Genomic DNA, 17,689 nt, shown 5'->3' with positions numbered 1-17,689 from the left:
GGGACTTTCACAGGTTATAAAACAATATTCAACAGTCAATAACAGCTCGTAAACAATACTTTGTGAATTGCAAAATGATTGTATTCATCAATGATGCATTATATCAACCATCGTGGTAATATATAGAATGATCGCAATAGCGTCATATAATCAACTAGAATATTACAATGTTTGATCATTACATCATGAACATTACAAATGATACAACATTAAGGTATGACAATAATCCAATTCTTGCGAACAGCCCAATGAATTTCGGGACAGTGTTGTCCCTTCTTCAGGGGCAATCTACGAAGAAAACAAAGTACAACTCCTATCTAATGAAATGCAATATGGCTTAATACACTTCAGACAACCGCTAAATGGGGAGAATCCAATCAAATATGTACAAGAGGGAAAACAAAATAACATGAACATTACTGTCGAAATTGAGCTAAATAGAATAAAAGACCTGTAATAGTAAAAACTTAGAGTGTGAAATATAGGTGTATAGAGTTATGGTGGAACTGATACACCACCCAAGTCGCCCACAGAAAAAAAACGTGAAAACGAGAGTGCAAAATACAGTGAAAACTAAAACAATGGCAACGAACTACATCTTAATGCTGAGTGCATGGTAATAAAAATCATGTTGAGTGAGGTGAAGGAAACAAACACCACGTGCGTACACTTGAGTGAAGATATCATGAACCAAGCAGGAGCGAACCACCGCAACTACCTGGCTGAATGGAACTGGCAGATTATAAAAGAGAAACCGTAATCACTAAAGCCACCTGACCAACGTGTCATGTTACTCTAAAAATACCATGTGCATAAACAAACACCCACCTGTTGCTCACAGATGAAGATACAGCTTAAGAGTGAAATCGTCTGCAAGGTGTGTTGCAACTACAACCAACGTTCGAGAACAACACGACGTCAACAGCAATTCCGAGGCAGAAGACTCCGAAGTCGAGGACATCACTCCAGCACAGCGGGTCGTAAGTAAGACTGTCGACCCCGACCCTTCCTCGACACACCCAAAGAAGGCCCCGGTCACACCCGAGCCCACACCAACAAACTGCTTACTGCCCCACCTTCGGGCCCGGCTAAGAAGCTAATGAAGCCTTCAGGCGACTCTGGCTCGTCGGCCTTCGCACGGTGCCGGCACACACTTACCGGCACCAAAAAAGACAACTTCACCGGCCACGCCGACATCCAAACCATCGGCGCCGAAACATACCACTACTCCTTCGACACCGAAACCCAGGTCGGAACCAAGCAAACCTGCTTCGGAGTCCAAAAAACCACCGGAAAGGAAAAAAACATCGGATCCAAAAAACATACCGGAACCGAAAAAACCCTCGGAGCTAAAAGAGTCTTGCTTCTCCGGTTAAAGACATTGCCAAAAAGCCAAAGCAAACAGCTTTGGTGCCAAAATCTTCTTCCGCACCAAAAGATTGGCCTCCTGCAGAGGACTTACCATATCCAGATCCTGCTCAAAAGACTCTAGCTAAAGATCTAATCACTGGACAGCTGATTTTGGCTTAAAGCGACCACTGGATACACCAGCTCCGCATTCAAAGAAGGACGACATGGCTACCTCTCCCTTAAGACTTCCTTCCCCTTCTCTTTCACCTATACCATCACCACATTCTCCCATACCACAACATTCCCCAGCATCCTCTATCATACCAGACGATGACAACAGGGATGATCGCTCTGATGACATGGGGGTAACATGCCTGATCAGCTACTCCTACAGGATCACCTGACCAGTGGGATGATTATAACACCCTAAATGTCCCTCAGGATGACCTATACTCCTCAAGGCCTTCCCCACCAGAAGACACTATGGGTTTCAATCATTTCACAGGGCTGCGCAATATCATGGGGTAGACATATATACAGACTCTGTAGATGAAGACTTCTTAATGGATACCTTTGATAGTGCACAAAGGTCCTCATCCATTTTACCAATGCTTAAAGGAGTGATTAAGCATGCTCCTGAAGTCTTCAAAGACCCAGTCAGAACTCTGGTCATTAACCCTCGCATAGAGAAAAAATATAAAGCTGCTCCCTCAGACCCATCATATATTAAAGGTCCTGTACCACTAGACTCACTTGTAGTTTCCAATGCACGCAAGAGAGCAAGCTCACAAACATCAGGTGAAGCTCCACCACAAGATAGTCTAAGCTACTTGACGCATCAGGGAAAAGAACAGCGTCTCAAGTAGCAAACATGTGGAGTATCGCCAAAAACACAGGCATTATTAGCCAGATACGACAGGGCACATTATGACGAATTAAAATCATTAATGAGGCACCTCCCTGATAAGTACAAAGATAGAGCAAATTAAATTATCCAAGAGGGGAAAAACATCACAAACACCTATTCGGTGTGCACTGGATGCAGCAGATAGGGCAGTTAACACCAGCGTCCTATTACGTAGACATGCCTGGCTACGCATTTCCGGGTTCAAACCTGAGGTACAAACTGCCATTCTTAATCAGCCCTTTGATGAGCAACACCTATTCAAACCTAACGTAGATGTATCACTTGAAAAAATGAAAAAGGATACAGATATAGCCAAATCTATGGGAGCCCTGCAGTCGCAGGCTCCCAGACGTTCATTTCGTCCCTCATCTTATCGAGGTGCCACCAGGGGATACTCTTCGGACTCAGCTTCTACCTTGTACAAAGCCCATACAAAGTCCATATACAGCAAGGGCTACCAAAGGGGTGGTTACAGGGGTAACAATAACAAAGGAAGAGGTAAAAATAACAACTCCCGCTCTGCCTCTATCCCTGCTCAATGACTCCCTTCCCTTTCCCACATCCCACTCCACTCCTGTCGGGGGAAGACTTCAACAATACCTGCCAGGTTGGGAAATCACATCAGACAGGTGGGTGCTCCAAATAATTCAGTCAGGTTACTGTCTAGAACTAACATCCACCCCTCCAAACATACCACCGAAGCAAAGTCCAATGTTACAAGAACATTTAACACTACTCAGACAGGAGGTAATATCCCTCCTGCAGAAAAATGCAATAGAAATAGTTCCAGAGCATCTGAAAAACAAAGGAGTATACTCACTATATTTCCTAATACCAAAGAAGGACGCTCTTTAAGACCCATCCTAGACCTCAGGCCTCTAATCATTTACATAGTCACACTCCATTTTCTCATGGTCACACTCCAACAAATCCTTCCACTTCTGGTTCTAAACGACTTCCTGGTCACCCTAGATCTCAAGGACGCCTACTTCCATATTCCCACCTACACAGCGCACAGAAAATCTCAGATTTGTGCTAGACTGGCAGCACTACCAGTTCAAAGTGCTCCCATTCGGAGTCACAACAGCGCCAAGGGTGTTTACCAAATGCCTAGCAGTAGTAGCAGCACACTTAAGAAAACAACATATTCATGTCTTCCCATATCTAGACGACTGGCTCATAAAAGCCAGCTCATACAGTACAACACACTCACGCTACTATTCAACTGCTTCACGACTTGGGATTCACAGTAAATCACACCAAATCGCATCTGCAACACTCGCACATACAACAGTATCTCTGCGCTATAATAAACACCCAACTAACACTAGCTTATCCCTCTCCAGGCAGGATAACAAGTGTACAAACTCTCCTAACAAAATTCAAACCGCAACACTCGCTACCAGCTCGAGTGTTCATGCAGATCATAGGAATGATGGCATCTTGCATATTTGTAGTACCTCACGCAAGACTGCAAATGCTTCCACTTCAAAAGTGCCTAGCACGCCAATGGAACCAGGCTCATGGTCCACTAACAGACCTAATGTTAGTAGACGGTCGGACTCGTCGTTCTCTGCAATGTTGGAACACCAAAATCCTTTCCAAAGGGAGACCGTTTCTAGAGCCAGTTGCGCAAATAGTCATGACAGCGGACGCATCGCTCTCCGACTGGGGAGCTCACCTACTGCATCACACCATGTAAGGCAGGTGGACACCGCAACAGAAGTTACTCCACATCAATCATTTTTAGAGTTGCTAGCTGTGTTTCTAGCCCTAAAATCATTTCAAATGCAAGTATCCGGCAAAGCTGTCCTAGTCCGCACAGACAATATGACAGTGATGTACTACATAAACAAACAAGGGGGAACAGACTCCCTGCCGCTCTGTTAGCACAGCAGATAGATGGAGATGGGCTATACCGCTAAAGATCTTCCTGTTAGCCCAACACGTCCCAGCAGTACGAAACACTATGGCAGATCTGCTAAGTCGATAAACACAGCAGATCCAGGAGTGGGAACTTCATCCGCAAGTTCTTCCGCCGTTCTTTCAAATGTGGGGAAAACCTCAGATAGACCTCTTTGCCACCCACGAAAACGCAAAATGCCCAAGCTTTGCCGCCAGATACCCACACCCATTGTACAAAGGCAATGCGATATGGATGAACTGGTCCAAACTATTTGCATACGCTTTTCCTCCTCTCCCACTACTTCAGTTAGTGGTACGCAAACTACAACAACATTCCCTGACGCTCATTCTAGTCGCTCCAACTTGGGCCAGACAACCGTGGTACACCACACTGTTGCAGATGTCTGTAGTACAACACCAAAAACGAAACCTATATCCACGCCTATTAACACAGAACCATGGAGAGATCAGACACCCAAACCCAGCTCAGCTCAACCTAGCGATCTGGCTCCTGAGGTTATAGAGTTTGGTTACCTCAACTTTCCTCCAGAATGCATGAACATTATTAAAGAAACTAGACGTCCCACTACTAGAGCATGTTATGCTGCTAAGTAGAAACGCTTTGTCATATACTGCCAAAACAACCAGATAAATCCCTTAGATGTGTCTATTCAACACATCATAGGATATCTATTACACCTTCAAAAGTGTAATTTAGCCTATACGTCGATCAGACTACACCTTGCTGCCACTGCAGCATACTTACAAAATAGACAACATCTATCTTTTTAGAGTACCAGCTATAAAAGCTTTCATGGAAGGACTCAAAAGAATAATTCCTCCCAGAACGCCATTGGCACCAGTGTGGAACTTGAACATTTTTTTTACAAGAATAATGGGTCCTCCCTTTGAACCATAACATAAATGTGAATTGCAATTCCTAACCTGGAAAGTAGCTTTCCTAGTAGCAATTAATTCTCTCAGAAGGGTTAGTGAACTACAAGCATTTACCATTCAAGAACCTTTTTTGCAAATGCATCATAACAAAGTGGTTCTAAGTACTAATCTTAAATTCCTTCCTAAAGTCATTCCACCATTCCATCTAAATCAATCCGTTGAGCTGCCCGTATTTTTCTCGCATCCTCAAACAGTCGCAGAAAGAGCTCTACACACATTAGATGTCAAAAGAGCATTACTGTTCTATATCTAAAGTACACAAACTTTTCGTACAACAAAACAACTTTTTGTGTCTTTTTCACCGCCACATAAAGGCAACCCAATATCTAAATCAGGGATCGCCAGATGGATTGTCAAATGCATACAAATATGTTACCAGAAAGCCAAACGTACGTTAACAATTCCTCCAAAAGCCCATTCAACAAGAAAGATAGGGGCTGCAATGGCATTCTTGGGGAACATTCCCCTAGAGGACCTATGCAGAGCAGCTACATAGGTTACACAGCACACATTCACAAAGCATTACTGTGTAGATGTGCAAACTAAACAACAAGCCACTGTGGGCCAGGCTGTACTCCAATTACTGTTTCAAACAACTGCAACAAATAATGGTAGTCGCCGCTAGGTGCGAGTACTGCTATACAATCTATGCATAGTGTGTAATCTGCAGCTCCTATGCCTCAAACGGAAAATGCTACTTACCAGTATGCATCTGTTCTTGGCATGTAGAGCTGCAGAGTTACACACGCCCACCCACCTCCCCGGCTACCTTTATCTGTTCCAGTATTCTCTTAATTAGATACCAATCACATGGACATCTCTACCTCTTGTACAGCTCCATTACTTCCCTAATGGCGAAAAACAATCTGGGGATGGAGCTGATGCCCATGCGCAGTATCATCCATAGAAGGGGTCACCTATCCCATAACTTCCAAAGACTTTTCTACAACAAAACAAACTGCAAACATCCGGGCCCAACACTAGGTGGCCATCTATGCATAGTGTGTAACTCTGCAGCTCTACATGCCAAGAACAGATGCATACTGGTAAGTAGCATTTTCCTTTCCAATTTTATGTAGCTGTGATCCTCTAAAACAGGCCCAATGAGGCTTGAAGTTGAACATCCATAGAACACATTCCAGATAGAAAATATAGGTTAGTAATGCATAGTTACTGATTCAGAGACTTTCGACAGTTCCACCAGAAGGTAGGTATATTAATGTTGTGGCAGGAAAAATCCCTCTATGCCTCTGATTGATACACTGGTGGTGCTGCTCTAGGCATGCAACCAAAATCTTCTACATGTGACTGGGTATGACTTAACCTCATGCGCGCTAGTGTTATTCCGCTCGCACGCTGAGATTTGCGAAAACGCACTTTACGTGACGAGCTGGGCTCGCCATCAGCGTGCGAGGAGGCTACGCCATGACTAGCCCAGCTCGTCATCAGCCTGGAAGGGGTTAATTCGCCTACACAGTCTATGTGCTGCTGCAGAACACCAGTGATGCAGGCATGGAAATGGATAGCCTCTTCTGGTTTCTATTAGGTCATTGGGGACATATGAAGATCATTTGGACTGTTACCCTGAATCATTAATATCCAATGCTGCAAATGCTTTGTTCAGTACCTGAGACCTTTTGTGTGAAAGAGTGAATTCTCAGAAAGCTGAATTTAACTGCAAATTGAATTCAAACTGAAAAAGCTGTGGGAGGAAGATTCCTGGCACACCTGACATTTAGGCTGCCTCTCTTAGGAAAGTATTTAGTATAGTCCGTATGTGCCTTGTTACCTTCTGCAAAGGTATAAAGTGGCTTCCCGTAAAAGGCAGTGCTCTAGGAAACAACTGAATCCTAACTTGTTAATGTTAACCAAGTCACTCAATTCTTCTGTAACGTTGATGTTAACTGGTAATTTGGGGGAGGAGTGGGATTTGTATCAGCAGAGTCAGTATGATAAAATTGCTCTAAATCCAGTTTAATTTACTTTGATAGGTACTTCTGGTCAGCAGCAGTCGTCACCCAGATCGTTGGATCGTTCCTGGAGGTGGCATGGAGCCAGAGGAGGAGCCCAACATGGCCGCTACACGTGAAGTCTGTGAAGAGGTATAAACCGTGCTGTAACAGCATGCTCTTTTCTGTTGTGTGGACCTCTGTGCATAACTGATGTCTTTAGTTCTGCAGTTAGCATGGGAACAGACAAGAGTATTGTCTGTTTCTCTAGAATATTGTGGTTACGAAGAGTGCTTCGTGAAGAAGATAATGATAGTCATGTGTAGACAGTGTAATTCGTGGGAGGACGCAGTGACCCAATCGGCCCAGCCTGTGATAAAACTTCTTTGTAGGGATAACCTTCAATGTTCATACTTACAAGCTGCACAGACTCAAAGCCGAGAAGGTCACATACACCCAGTGGCTGATATGGTTTAACTCTTGTGATAACCTAGGCAACTGAATTCTTGCTGTTGAATTGGGATGTAGTTCCCAATAAATATTCATGAGGGTGCAAGAAACTGCATTTACGCAGCATCCATGTGCGTGTTTGCTTGCCAAGTAATTTCAGAGAGGAAGCTCACTCCTGAAACATATTGTAGAGACAATGGTAGTGTCTTTTTATTATTGATATTGCTGGTGTACCAATTAATAAGTATTTTTCTAAAGCACAGCCAATGGATTAACTATAAATATTTGCAGTGCACTGCAATGATCTTTTATTAGTGTAGGCCATTTAAGGAAGTGGAAGTGGAAACTGGAAGCAAAGAACAGTTGCAACGCAAATCCACTATCTAAACCCAATTTGTTTATTGTACCCATCCTCTGGATGCAGAAAGGGGTCACTTCTGAAAATGTAAAAATATTTTAGCATTGCCCATTTTTGATATCTTTCAGGGAGTAGTTGTTCATTTTCCGATTGTCTAAAAACAAATTCTCAACCGCAAACCTGCTGTTGAAGACCAGTTGAAGCAAGGCAGTGCAATAACTGAGCAGGTGGCTCTCACAAGGCCTGCATGCTTTGTTTTAGGAATTTCAATCCGTGAGTTCTTGTCCTTGTGAATGTGACCTTCATTTGCCGAAAGCACCCCTCTTACTGCTGGCCACCATCAACAATGCAACGAGATTCCACTTGTCCTGCTTACTGTAAGCTTAATTCAGGTCCTTGTATTATACCAGTCTCTTTTTGGGGCTAATTGAAGACTGCCTCCCTGGCACTAGGGTGTCCTACCCTCCCTTTCAAGAGCTAAATCTTGGGAGTACCTCTTTCATTGAAATACCAGGTTGCAAGACTGGAGGTCCTGGAAATGCATTCAGACTTCCTAATGAAATCGGTTAACAAAGTGATGTGAAAGTTAACATTTGCATTACTTCAGTGAGTCAGTCGTCCGAATATAAAATTGTAGAGCGTAAGTGTTTTTTCATGCTTACGTCACAGCGAGAAAGAAACGAAAAAACACGCCCCCAATTCGAAAAAGACGGGGCTTAAACGGAGTGACGCCCCTCTCCTCCAATGGCTGGCCTTCGTTTAGGGAGCCAGCCAATGAGGAAGAGGGGTGGGTTCAAGCCCTGTACTTAAACATTAAATTTCCGGACCGAACTGCGCAAGCGCAGCCTACGGTCCTCGACCTAAGAAGGGGCGGCATTAGCCTTTCTTTCTAACATCCCTATCCTATGTAAGGCAGCAACATGGCCATCAGTACATACCCTTACAAAACACAATTATGAGGATTTCTGCAAGTTAGGAGGCACCTTCCAAAAGCAAGTATTTTCACTACCTAATCAATGGTCAGCATGTGAATCCATAAGTGACATATGCTGAAAAACGTTAAATTACTTACCTGAAACCAGTTTTGCAGCTTGAGGCTATTCTGGATTCACATGCAATCCATCCCCCTCCTCAGTGGAGTGGAGAGGGGTGAAATCTCAAAAATAAGCTGAACTAAAAAAAAAACCAATGTATACATCGGTAAGACACAGGGAAGGGATGGATTTTTAAGATGGCGATTTTGATGAGCTCCATTTAATGGGCGGGAGGAAGTCTGTGTGGCTCCCCTCAGGGTGACACCAAAAGAGAGGTTAAAAAAAAGTATAGATTTCTACTGGGTACCTTTTTAACTGCAGATTGTATCATCTTGTGAATAGCTTCCAGGTGCAATACTGTATCTGAAGCATTTTCTTCGGCTATTCCCTTGAGTGTTGGCCATTTTGGATCTCTTCCGCTCCAGATATGCCGTCAAGGGCCTCTATATAGACGCCATGTCCATGAACTGACGCCAGTTCCTTTCTTTCATTGACTTCTGACATGGATCCGGAACTCACTTCTTAGAATGCTGTCAGACTTAACAGACCCTATGATAAATCTTTTTCCAGTTTGTGAGGGACATGTCCCCTCCAAAAGCAAGATGGTTCAAACCTTGTGGTGATTGACACAAACAAAATGTCAGTGACAGACCCCCCACACCACTTTCCCGGGCAGTCAAATCTACTTAGATGAACCCGGAGGCCATCCTGGACCACAAGGCCAAACTCTGTTGCGGAACATCGCCGAAAGGCACAAAAGGCCCAGTCCTATGTGAAGTGATTCGAATCATTAGGTAAGTCTAAAAAGAAGATACACAAGAAGTCAAAACACTGCTCCCCTTCATCCAGCCACTCCCAAGCTGACAACTGTGTCCTACCTCTGAACTGATCCTGGCCCTGATGCCAATGTGACCAGAGTTCCCTGGTCCATTGACAATGCTGCAGCAAATGCAGGACTTTTGCGGTTGTTTGATACTCTGTTGGATTTCTTTAGAGTGCTTTCGGGCCCCAAGTATCTGAGGGGGCCTCCAGTCGGTCCATGGCTAGCAGAGTTCTCTCACACAGCCTGCCCCTCAATCCTGTTCTGGGGTTAGCCCAGACTCTGTGGCTGATGCCAAGCCTGATGCCCCTTACTGTGCATCAACCGAAACCAAAGCTAAGAGTCTCAACATCAGCACCAGAGTGGGAGCAAATAGTCTTTTCCGACATGAAGACAAATACTCAGTGACTCCCTTACTTAAGTCACAACTTCCTTGCCACTTAGATGATTCAGAGACACTTCCCTTGCACTGCATACTGCCTTGCCCTGATGATGACCATATTTCACAAATTTATGATGAGAATCTATTTTTGGACCTTCAAGATGCCAGTGATCTTATTACTTCCTCTGAAACTGGCCTGCAGTCACCTACTCCTCGGCCCTTCAAAGGAAGACTCTGCCTCCTTAGCCCCGATCATTCGGAGAGCGGTAGAGTTCCTAGACCTACAATTACCTACCACTGAGGTCAAGAAAAACGTACTTATGGACTCTGCAGCCCGAGCAGGCCTCACAGGAACCACACCTGCCTTTTAACATGGCCGTAGCACCTTGTTAGGCACTTGCACAAAGGCATGTTCTCCAGTATTGGATCTTTCATAGGTTCACATGCTTGAATCATCCCAGTTGTTGGAGTCCCATGATATACATATAAAAGCAGTAGATAAAACTACCCTAGGCTACAATGCAAGGAAGAGTCCGTTCAATAGCCTATTCATTTCGTTTTGTAAAAAAAGAACCAGACTTGAGTAGTAGCCAATCAGGTGTCAGCACCCTCTAGAACAATCCCAAGAGAGCTAGGTTCCTCAGAATTTCTACCGCACATCGTGCGAAAGGGAGTCTCCCTGAGCTCTGCTCAATTTTCTCTTGTTTATCCAAATTTCTAACCTGAATGTCGGAATCTTCAGAGAAAGGTCTAGCGGGTCGTGTGGATCATGCGGTAAGAAGAGGCTGCATGCTGAGGATCCAGATAAGAGCTGTATCTACAGCCTTATCCTCAACCTAAGGTAAAAGACTGTAAAATCTGTAGAACATGTTCTACAGAAACCCTCAAGGACCGAGATCAATCAATCAATCATTGGATTTGTAAAGCGCACTACTTACCCGTGAGGGTCTAAAGGTGCTGAGGGGAGGGGGTGCTGCTACTGCTCGAAGAGCCAGGTCATGAGGAGCTTCCTGAAGGTGAGCACAGTGGTGGCTGGTGACATTTGAAAGTGGTGAGGCGTAAATACTGCACTGTGGCGAGCGAGTGTAGCGCGCAATCCTCAACCACCTATGGAGGGTTCGGGGTTTCTCCCCTGAGAAAAGTTTGAAAAAAGAGTGGGCAAATGGTGCATTTTCAAGCTAATTTGAGAAAGAGGTGGCTTGGCGAACACATCTCTGGGAGTAGCCTGACATTGCTGCAAAATTCGCCTCCACACTTCATGGATGCCAAAGACTCTCCCTTGTTAATGGCACTCTTTGATATGCTGCCACGTCCTCCGCTGCACCACTTTCTGTCAATACTTGATTACTGCCAATTTTCACGAGAATGTAGGTGTTGAAGTGAAGTGTTAGTGATCACAATTTGCTTTTCACAGTTGGCTGCTTTTTAATACATGCTTTACATTCTAATACAGTTCAGGAAATCTTGTTTTCTGACTTTAGGGACTTTATGGCAAGTTACGGCCTCTCAGCGCTGCTTGATACTTCACAGGATACTTTGAAATAAAGCGACTACCTCTTGCACTTGCTCTTGAATTAGCTTATTTTTATCCCTTGCGATTAGCTCATTCTCCGCTTCCCTTGTGTGCCACTCTTAGTGCCGGGCATTGAGGTTCAGGTAGAGCTGTCTCAGTGAAAATGCTCACAGCAGCAGGGTGCTTGGAGCGGTTCAGTGTACTCTGGTCCCTCGAGGACATGGATGGCATACTAGAAGAACCTGGTGCAGTCGCAGTCCCATAAAATACCAAGGCAACAATAAACAACGTGGCAAAAGTGAGATGTTGAACCAGCAGCTATGCCGATGTTCCTGCTACTGAACCTCTTTGCTCTTTCCTGCACTGTCCTGTGTCTGTCCTGAACCTCGTTGTTCTGTCCTGCACTGTCCTCTGTCCTGAACCTCTTCGTTCTGTCCTGCACTCAGTCACTGGGGCTTGTGGTTCCTTCGACGTACTGTGTAGTGATTGACTCCAGCGAAAGCAGAAAGATCTGTGGGGCTCGGTCATGGGTTTGACACTTCCTCTCACAGCTGTTACAGTCAATGTAGTTTTAGGGTTAGCAACCACTATATTGTCTCATTTCACAGTTCATCTCATTTTCCCTGTGCATGGTGGGGGGGGGGGGGGAAGGGGGTGCATCCAGAATTACAGTCTCTTCCAATTGCTTCCTTAAGGAGGGGTACTTGATGGCTTCCTTATTCTACGCCTCTGGTGAGGCTGGGGACCACCTGAGACTGGCAAACCTCTGCACACCTGCGCAATTACCTAAAATGTGGTCACACGATTTTGTACTCGGTAAACCACAAGACCCTCAGATGATAGCGGATGAAAAACCACTTAGTTTCCATCTCTCTAAATTCCATGAATCAATCATTTGTTTTCCCATGGGTCCAACCCAGTGAAGTAAGGTGTAATAACAAAAATAAGATACAAAATAAAGCAAACAAAGAATATCAACAGAGCTAATACATTCGGTGTAATAACACAGTTTGTTGGAAAATAATTCCTATAAACAGTCTCCAAAGTTAGGCTAGAGTCCGGACTGAACCTTGTGTAGCACTCAGCAGAGTGCTCTGCCGGGAGTCCTCTTTTACACAAGGCGCTGTGTGGCGGCCTGTGCACCCTCTGCCTCATGTACGCCATGTTGCAGAAGCTGATCTTTAAATACGCATGATGTGTGTGACTGTGCATGTGTATATAAACTGACAGGTCAATACGCTCATGGTTGATTTTATACATGCATGCCTGCTTTTAAGTATACTGCATCCACTTATTTGAGTATATACGCTGTTACGGCTCATTAAACACATATGTAGACAGGTGCAGACATACATATATATAAAACAATAGTCTACACACTCTCAGTAAAATGCAAATATACGATATAATGTGCATGTATGCACGCATAGTTGCATTAAATGTGCATTATATGCTTTATGTGCACATATCTGTCTAATTAAATATGTAAATACATACATAAACACACATCCATACAATACATGTGTATTAGCTACGCATGTGGGCCTTTATATCCAAACTTGTGCATACTCGAGCAGGTGACTTTCTGCAGGCTGTGCATTGAGAACGCACTAATAGTTAGATATGAGGTAAGTAAATAACATTCCTGTAAACATTGTAAAAACATCTAGAAGGTTGTTCAACTGAACACTCTACGGCGCTGAATCCATCACACTGAGATTCTGTCACGAAGAAAGACCCTCCGACGATTCCAATACAAGAAGTGTAAACACATTACTTCTGCAGTAGGTATTTTTGAAAACATTATGGCAGGATTAAAATAATGGATCTGGTCGGTGGCAGAGTAGATAACATCAAAATGTTTCTGAGGTGTTCCTTTCAGTCACTGAGCGGTGCAAGGAAAGATTAACTCCTATTCCTCGCAAACGTTCAAACGTTGCACACTTGAGGCGAGTGGTTTCTGTTTTCTTTACATGCCAATGCCAACAGTGCCGATGGCTAGAGTATGACTCGGGTGGTACGCGAGGGGAGGTGGGGGTGGGGGGGGGGGGGGGGGTTTATTTAATTAAAATAAATAAAAACAAATAAACTTACCAAGATGAGGCATCTCTTCTGCCGGTCCCGCGTCGCATCACATCCCCAAGTCCTCTTGTGGCAAATGATGTGACTGGATGCGACTGGGGCAGCTACTCAATTGTATCCTGCCATTTGACAGGGCATGGGGCGACCATACGTCACCGCCCGAGCAGGATCCTATCTTCAGACTCCTGTACTACATTAGGCATGCGCTGCATGCCTAATGTAATTTCAATGGAGTCGGTGCTGAAAAGCGCCCCACGCAGATGCGCAATCGAAGTCCAGTTCTGGACTCCTGCTGCTCTCGCCTGCGTGCGTGCACGTTTATTGTTGAATGACTGGTTGTGCTCATGCGCACTTGAGGCTCTGAAGCAGCTGCCAGCACAGGCCAGGAAATGTAAACAGACGAATTGCGCCTGCTGTCCGTTTACATTTCCTTCTGCCCGTGGGCATTTTTTCTTGTTGAATCTGCTTAGTGGGGCGCTGCCCCGACGCCCCTATGGACCAGCCGCTCCTGGGTGAGCAGGTTCTGGGTCTTCCGCAGATGGGTGGGGAGGGTGTTCCAGGTCTTGGCGGCGAGGAAGGAGAAGGATCCGCCGCCGGAGGTTGTTCGTTGGATGCGCGGGACGACGGCGAGGGCGAGGCTGGCGGAGCGGGGGTGTGGAAGTTGAGTCTGTTGTTCAGGTAGGCTGGTCCGGTGTTGTGGAGTGCTTTGTGTGCGTGGGTGAGGAGCTTGAAGGTGATCCTCTTGTTGACGGGGAGCCAGTGCAGGTCTCTTAGGTGGGTGGTGATGCGGCTTCGTCGAAGGATGTTGAGGATCAGGCGGGCGGAGGCGTTCTGGATGTGTTGCAGGTGTTTGGTCAGGATTCCTGCGTAGAGTGCGTTGTCGTAGTTCAGCCTGCTGCTGACGAGGGCTTGGGTCACCGTTCTTCTTCTTTTGATCGGGATCCACTTGTAGCTGGAGGGTAGATTATTGATTTGGCTTCAGAGACTTAAATCAAAATCTGATGCCCTCTCTGAGGAGGAGGATAGCTCTACCTCACAGATTTTTAAGGAAACGTCTAAAAGGAGAGATAGACCTCTTGATTCTCCTGAGGTTTCCAAGAAAGACTTCAAAAAGGTCTCGTCAGACAGATGAAGGCACCTCACAAAAAGGAAAGCTTCCATTTCCTACTGAGGAAAAAAAACTCAAAAAGGAAAAGCACTCTTTTGTTCACTCTATGAAAATTTCTGTCTTAAAAAAGCTGGTCACTGACAGCGTTCACTTCTGGATCACCTTTGACGCAAAAATCACCTTCTACACACCCTTCTCCTACCTAGTCAAAAAAATCTACCTAGTCGACGACTAATTCGACTAGGGACCACCAACGGCACCTCCAGTGATGACAATTGCTTAGACACCGCGGACCAATTAATCGCCGATGGTGACTCTGACGACTACAGCCATATAGTCAGCGTCCTTTTCTACGATGATGGTTCCTTCGACGATGGTGGTTCCGTCGACTACCTCGTCTACGTCGACTATTATATCGCCGACGATGCTAATGACTACTTCATCCGTTCTGGTCATGTGCTATTCGACGCAGACTCTGCTACCGTCTAAGAAGCTGAAGACGCTTAATCCCACGCCTGGTGGTAAGCGTCCGTAGACCTTACAGCTTACACCTATGTACTAGTCAAAAACGTTCTTGTCAACAGTCGACGAGGCATTTTTTGCACAATCCAGCGATTGTTTCACCTTTACAACCTTCAACTTTTTTAAATGAGTCTGGTGACGATGGGATGTTTGGCCCTGCTGATATTCCTTGTTAATTGCATTTAAAATATCAAGAGGAAGATGACTATGAATATGAGGGTTACTACCAACAAGAATATCACCCTCCTCACGCAAAGATTCAGTATTTGGAACCAGTCAATGAGCATATGGTTCACCTTCCTGTTACTCTGGGACAAGACCTTCAGGAATTATTACATGACTATTGCACACGCTTTCCTTTAGCGGCTGTTCATCCACAGCCACCACCGCCTGCAGCTCCTCCACCCCGTTCCTCTGTACCTTTGTCTGCACCCTCTCCTGAGAGGGATACTTTACTGCAACATCATCAGGACACTTCTGATGGAGAGATTGAGGACAATCAACCTCAAAAAGATGGGCAAACAGGAGATGAATGGGAGGACTACGTTCTATCGACGCCTGTGTCTCCTTCCCTGCAAACTGTAGAGTCTCCACCAGAGGATATAGGTGGCTTTGACACTCTAATAGAAAGAGCAGCATCACGTTTTCAACTATCTTTAACAGTCAAGCAATCGGATTGCTTTCTCTACGATTTCAAAGATCTGTCCAGGAAATCTGTTGGATCTATACCTATTGTAGATCACATCTGGGAAGAAGGTGTAAAAGTAATGGCCAAAAGATAAGAAGGTAGTCCCAAATTGGCAATTTGGGACTATCTTCTTATCTTTTGGCCATCCTCTCTAGGTTGCATGAAAATAACTTTGCTCAGGTCCGGTGTGGCAGTAATGGCGAATTGACGCGTCCGTTTCCTGTCCAAAAGGGAGTCCGTCAGGGGTGTGTCCTGGCGTCCACGCTATTCAGTCTCTACATTAATGGTCTTGTAGATCATCTGAATGGCGTGGAAAACAATGATGCCCCTAAGTTGATAACTGGTAGAGTGCCCGCTCTGATGTTCGCAGACGACACCTTGTTGCTTTCTCGATCATCATCGGGCATTCAAAGGATACTCAACGGCTTTGTGGAGTTCTGTGAGCTCAGGGGACTAGAGATCAATTTAGACAAAACGAAATTCATGATCTTTAATCCCCCAAAGAGAGTGCTGTCAAATCCGTCTCTATATGGCACCCCCCTTGAAAGGGTCCAAACATTTGTTTACTTGGGTGTCACCTTGACGGAACACTTTGAATGGAATATGCATATAGACAAGTCTGCACTCAAGTTATCCCAGCTGGCGGGAGGTTTGGGTAAGGTGTTTAGGGAGTCAACATTTAGACCAGTGTCCCCAGTACTGGAGCTATATTCCCGACAGGCAAGAACTGCAGCAATTTATGGGGCGGAACTTTGGGGGCACATGAAGTTAACCACTCTTAAAAAGGCAGAGCAGTTGTTTATGAGAAATCTAGTTGGGTTACTACTGAGCACACCGCTGATCCCCCTTAGGTTTGATCTTGGTATAGCTTCAATTGAGGAGATTATAAGTGCAAGGCCAATCATGTATTGGAAGAGGCTGTGGTCAGCTCCTGAATTGGCCACCTATAGGGCCGAATTCTGTGAGGTATGGAGTGCTCTTCGCAACAAGAGGATTCCATGGCTCCAGTATATTAAATTTACTGGTGACCAGCTGGGTTTTCCTGAACTGTGGGAAGCACCACAGTCCTTCTGTATGGGGATACCAAAAAAGGACCTCCACTCACTGATACATAGACAGTACCATGATACATTATTGAGCTCTGCGCTATTAGGTAGGCTGACTACTGAGCTCCTCCTGGTTAAACCGGAACCGAGAACAGAGGAATTCATGGACTTGATTGAGCCACCACTTGCCCGAAAGTTATACCTTCAGCTCAGGCATGGTACACTACCAATTAGGTCATTTTCATCCAACTGGTTATCTTCTAATATTGCATCATGTCCTGCATGTGATTATAAAGTTGAAATGTCCTGCATGTGATTATAAAGTTGAAAATATAACGCATGTACTATTTTTCTGCCCTGCCTATCATGTAATTAGAAAATGTTGGCTGATCCCAATATGTAGAAACTTGGGTTTTGTGCACTTTACTCAAGCGTGTAGGATATTAACATAGACACCCAACCTTCTATTGTGTTTGCGGTTTCTCGCTATCTGCTTAGCATGTGGCGTAGGAGGCAACCCTTTTTAGTTTAAAATGTGGCGCATATGCTTTTTTCTTTTTAAATTATTGTGTAACTAGATAGCTTTGGTCTAATGCTTTTTTAAAAACATTTTATGAC

The 17,689-nt window shown here is 44.9% G+C and overlaps 1 protein-coding gene across 2 annotated transcripts in view; it reads left to right on the top strand.

Annotated features, from left to right (window-relative positions):
* The window catches only part of NUDT3 (nudix hydrolase 3), a 443,844-nt gene that overhangs the window by 177,402 nt on the left and 248,753 nt on the right, over positions 1 to 17,689 (top strand). For both annotated transcript variants that reach the window (XM_086923201.1, XM_086923200.1), the window contains exon 2: positions 7,111 to 7,221. In XM_086923201.1, coding sequence (XP_086779327.1) covers positions 7,111 to 7,221 — 111 coding nt within the window. The remainder of the gene's footprint in view (positions 1 to 7,110; positions 7,222 to 17,689) is intronic.

The sequence above is a fragment of the Lissotriton vulgaris genome, chromosome 5 (assembly GCF_964263255.1).
Source record: "Lissotriton vulgaris chromosome 5, aLisVul1.2, whole genome shotgun sequence".
NCBI lineage: Eukaryota > Metazoa > Chordata > Amphibia > Caudata > Salamandridae > Lissotriton > Lissotriton vulgaris.
Note: the sequence above shows the minus strand (reverse complement) of the source record. Positions and strands in the feature narration are given on the sequence as shown.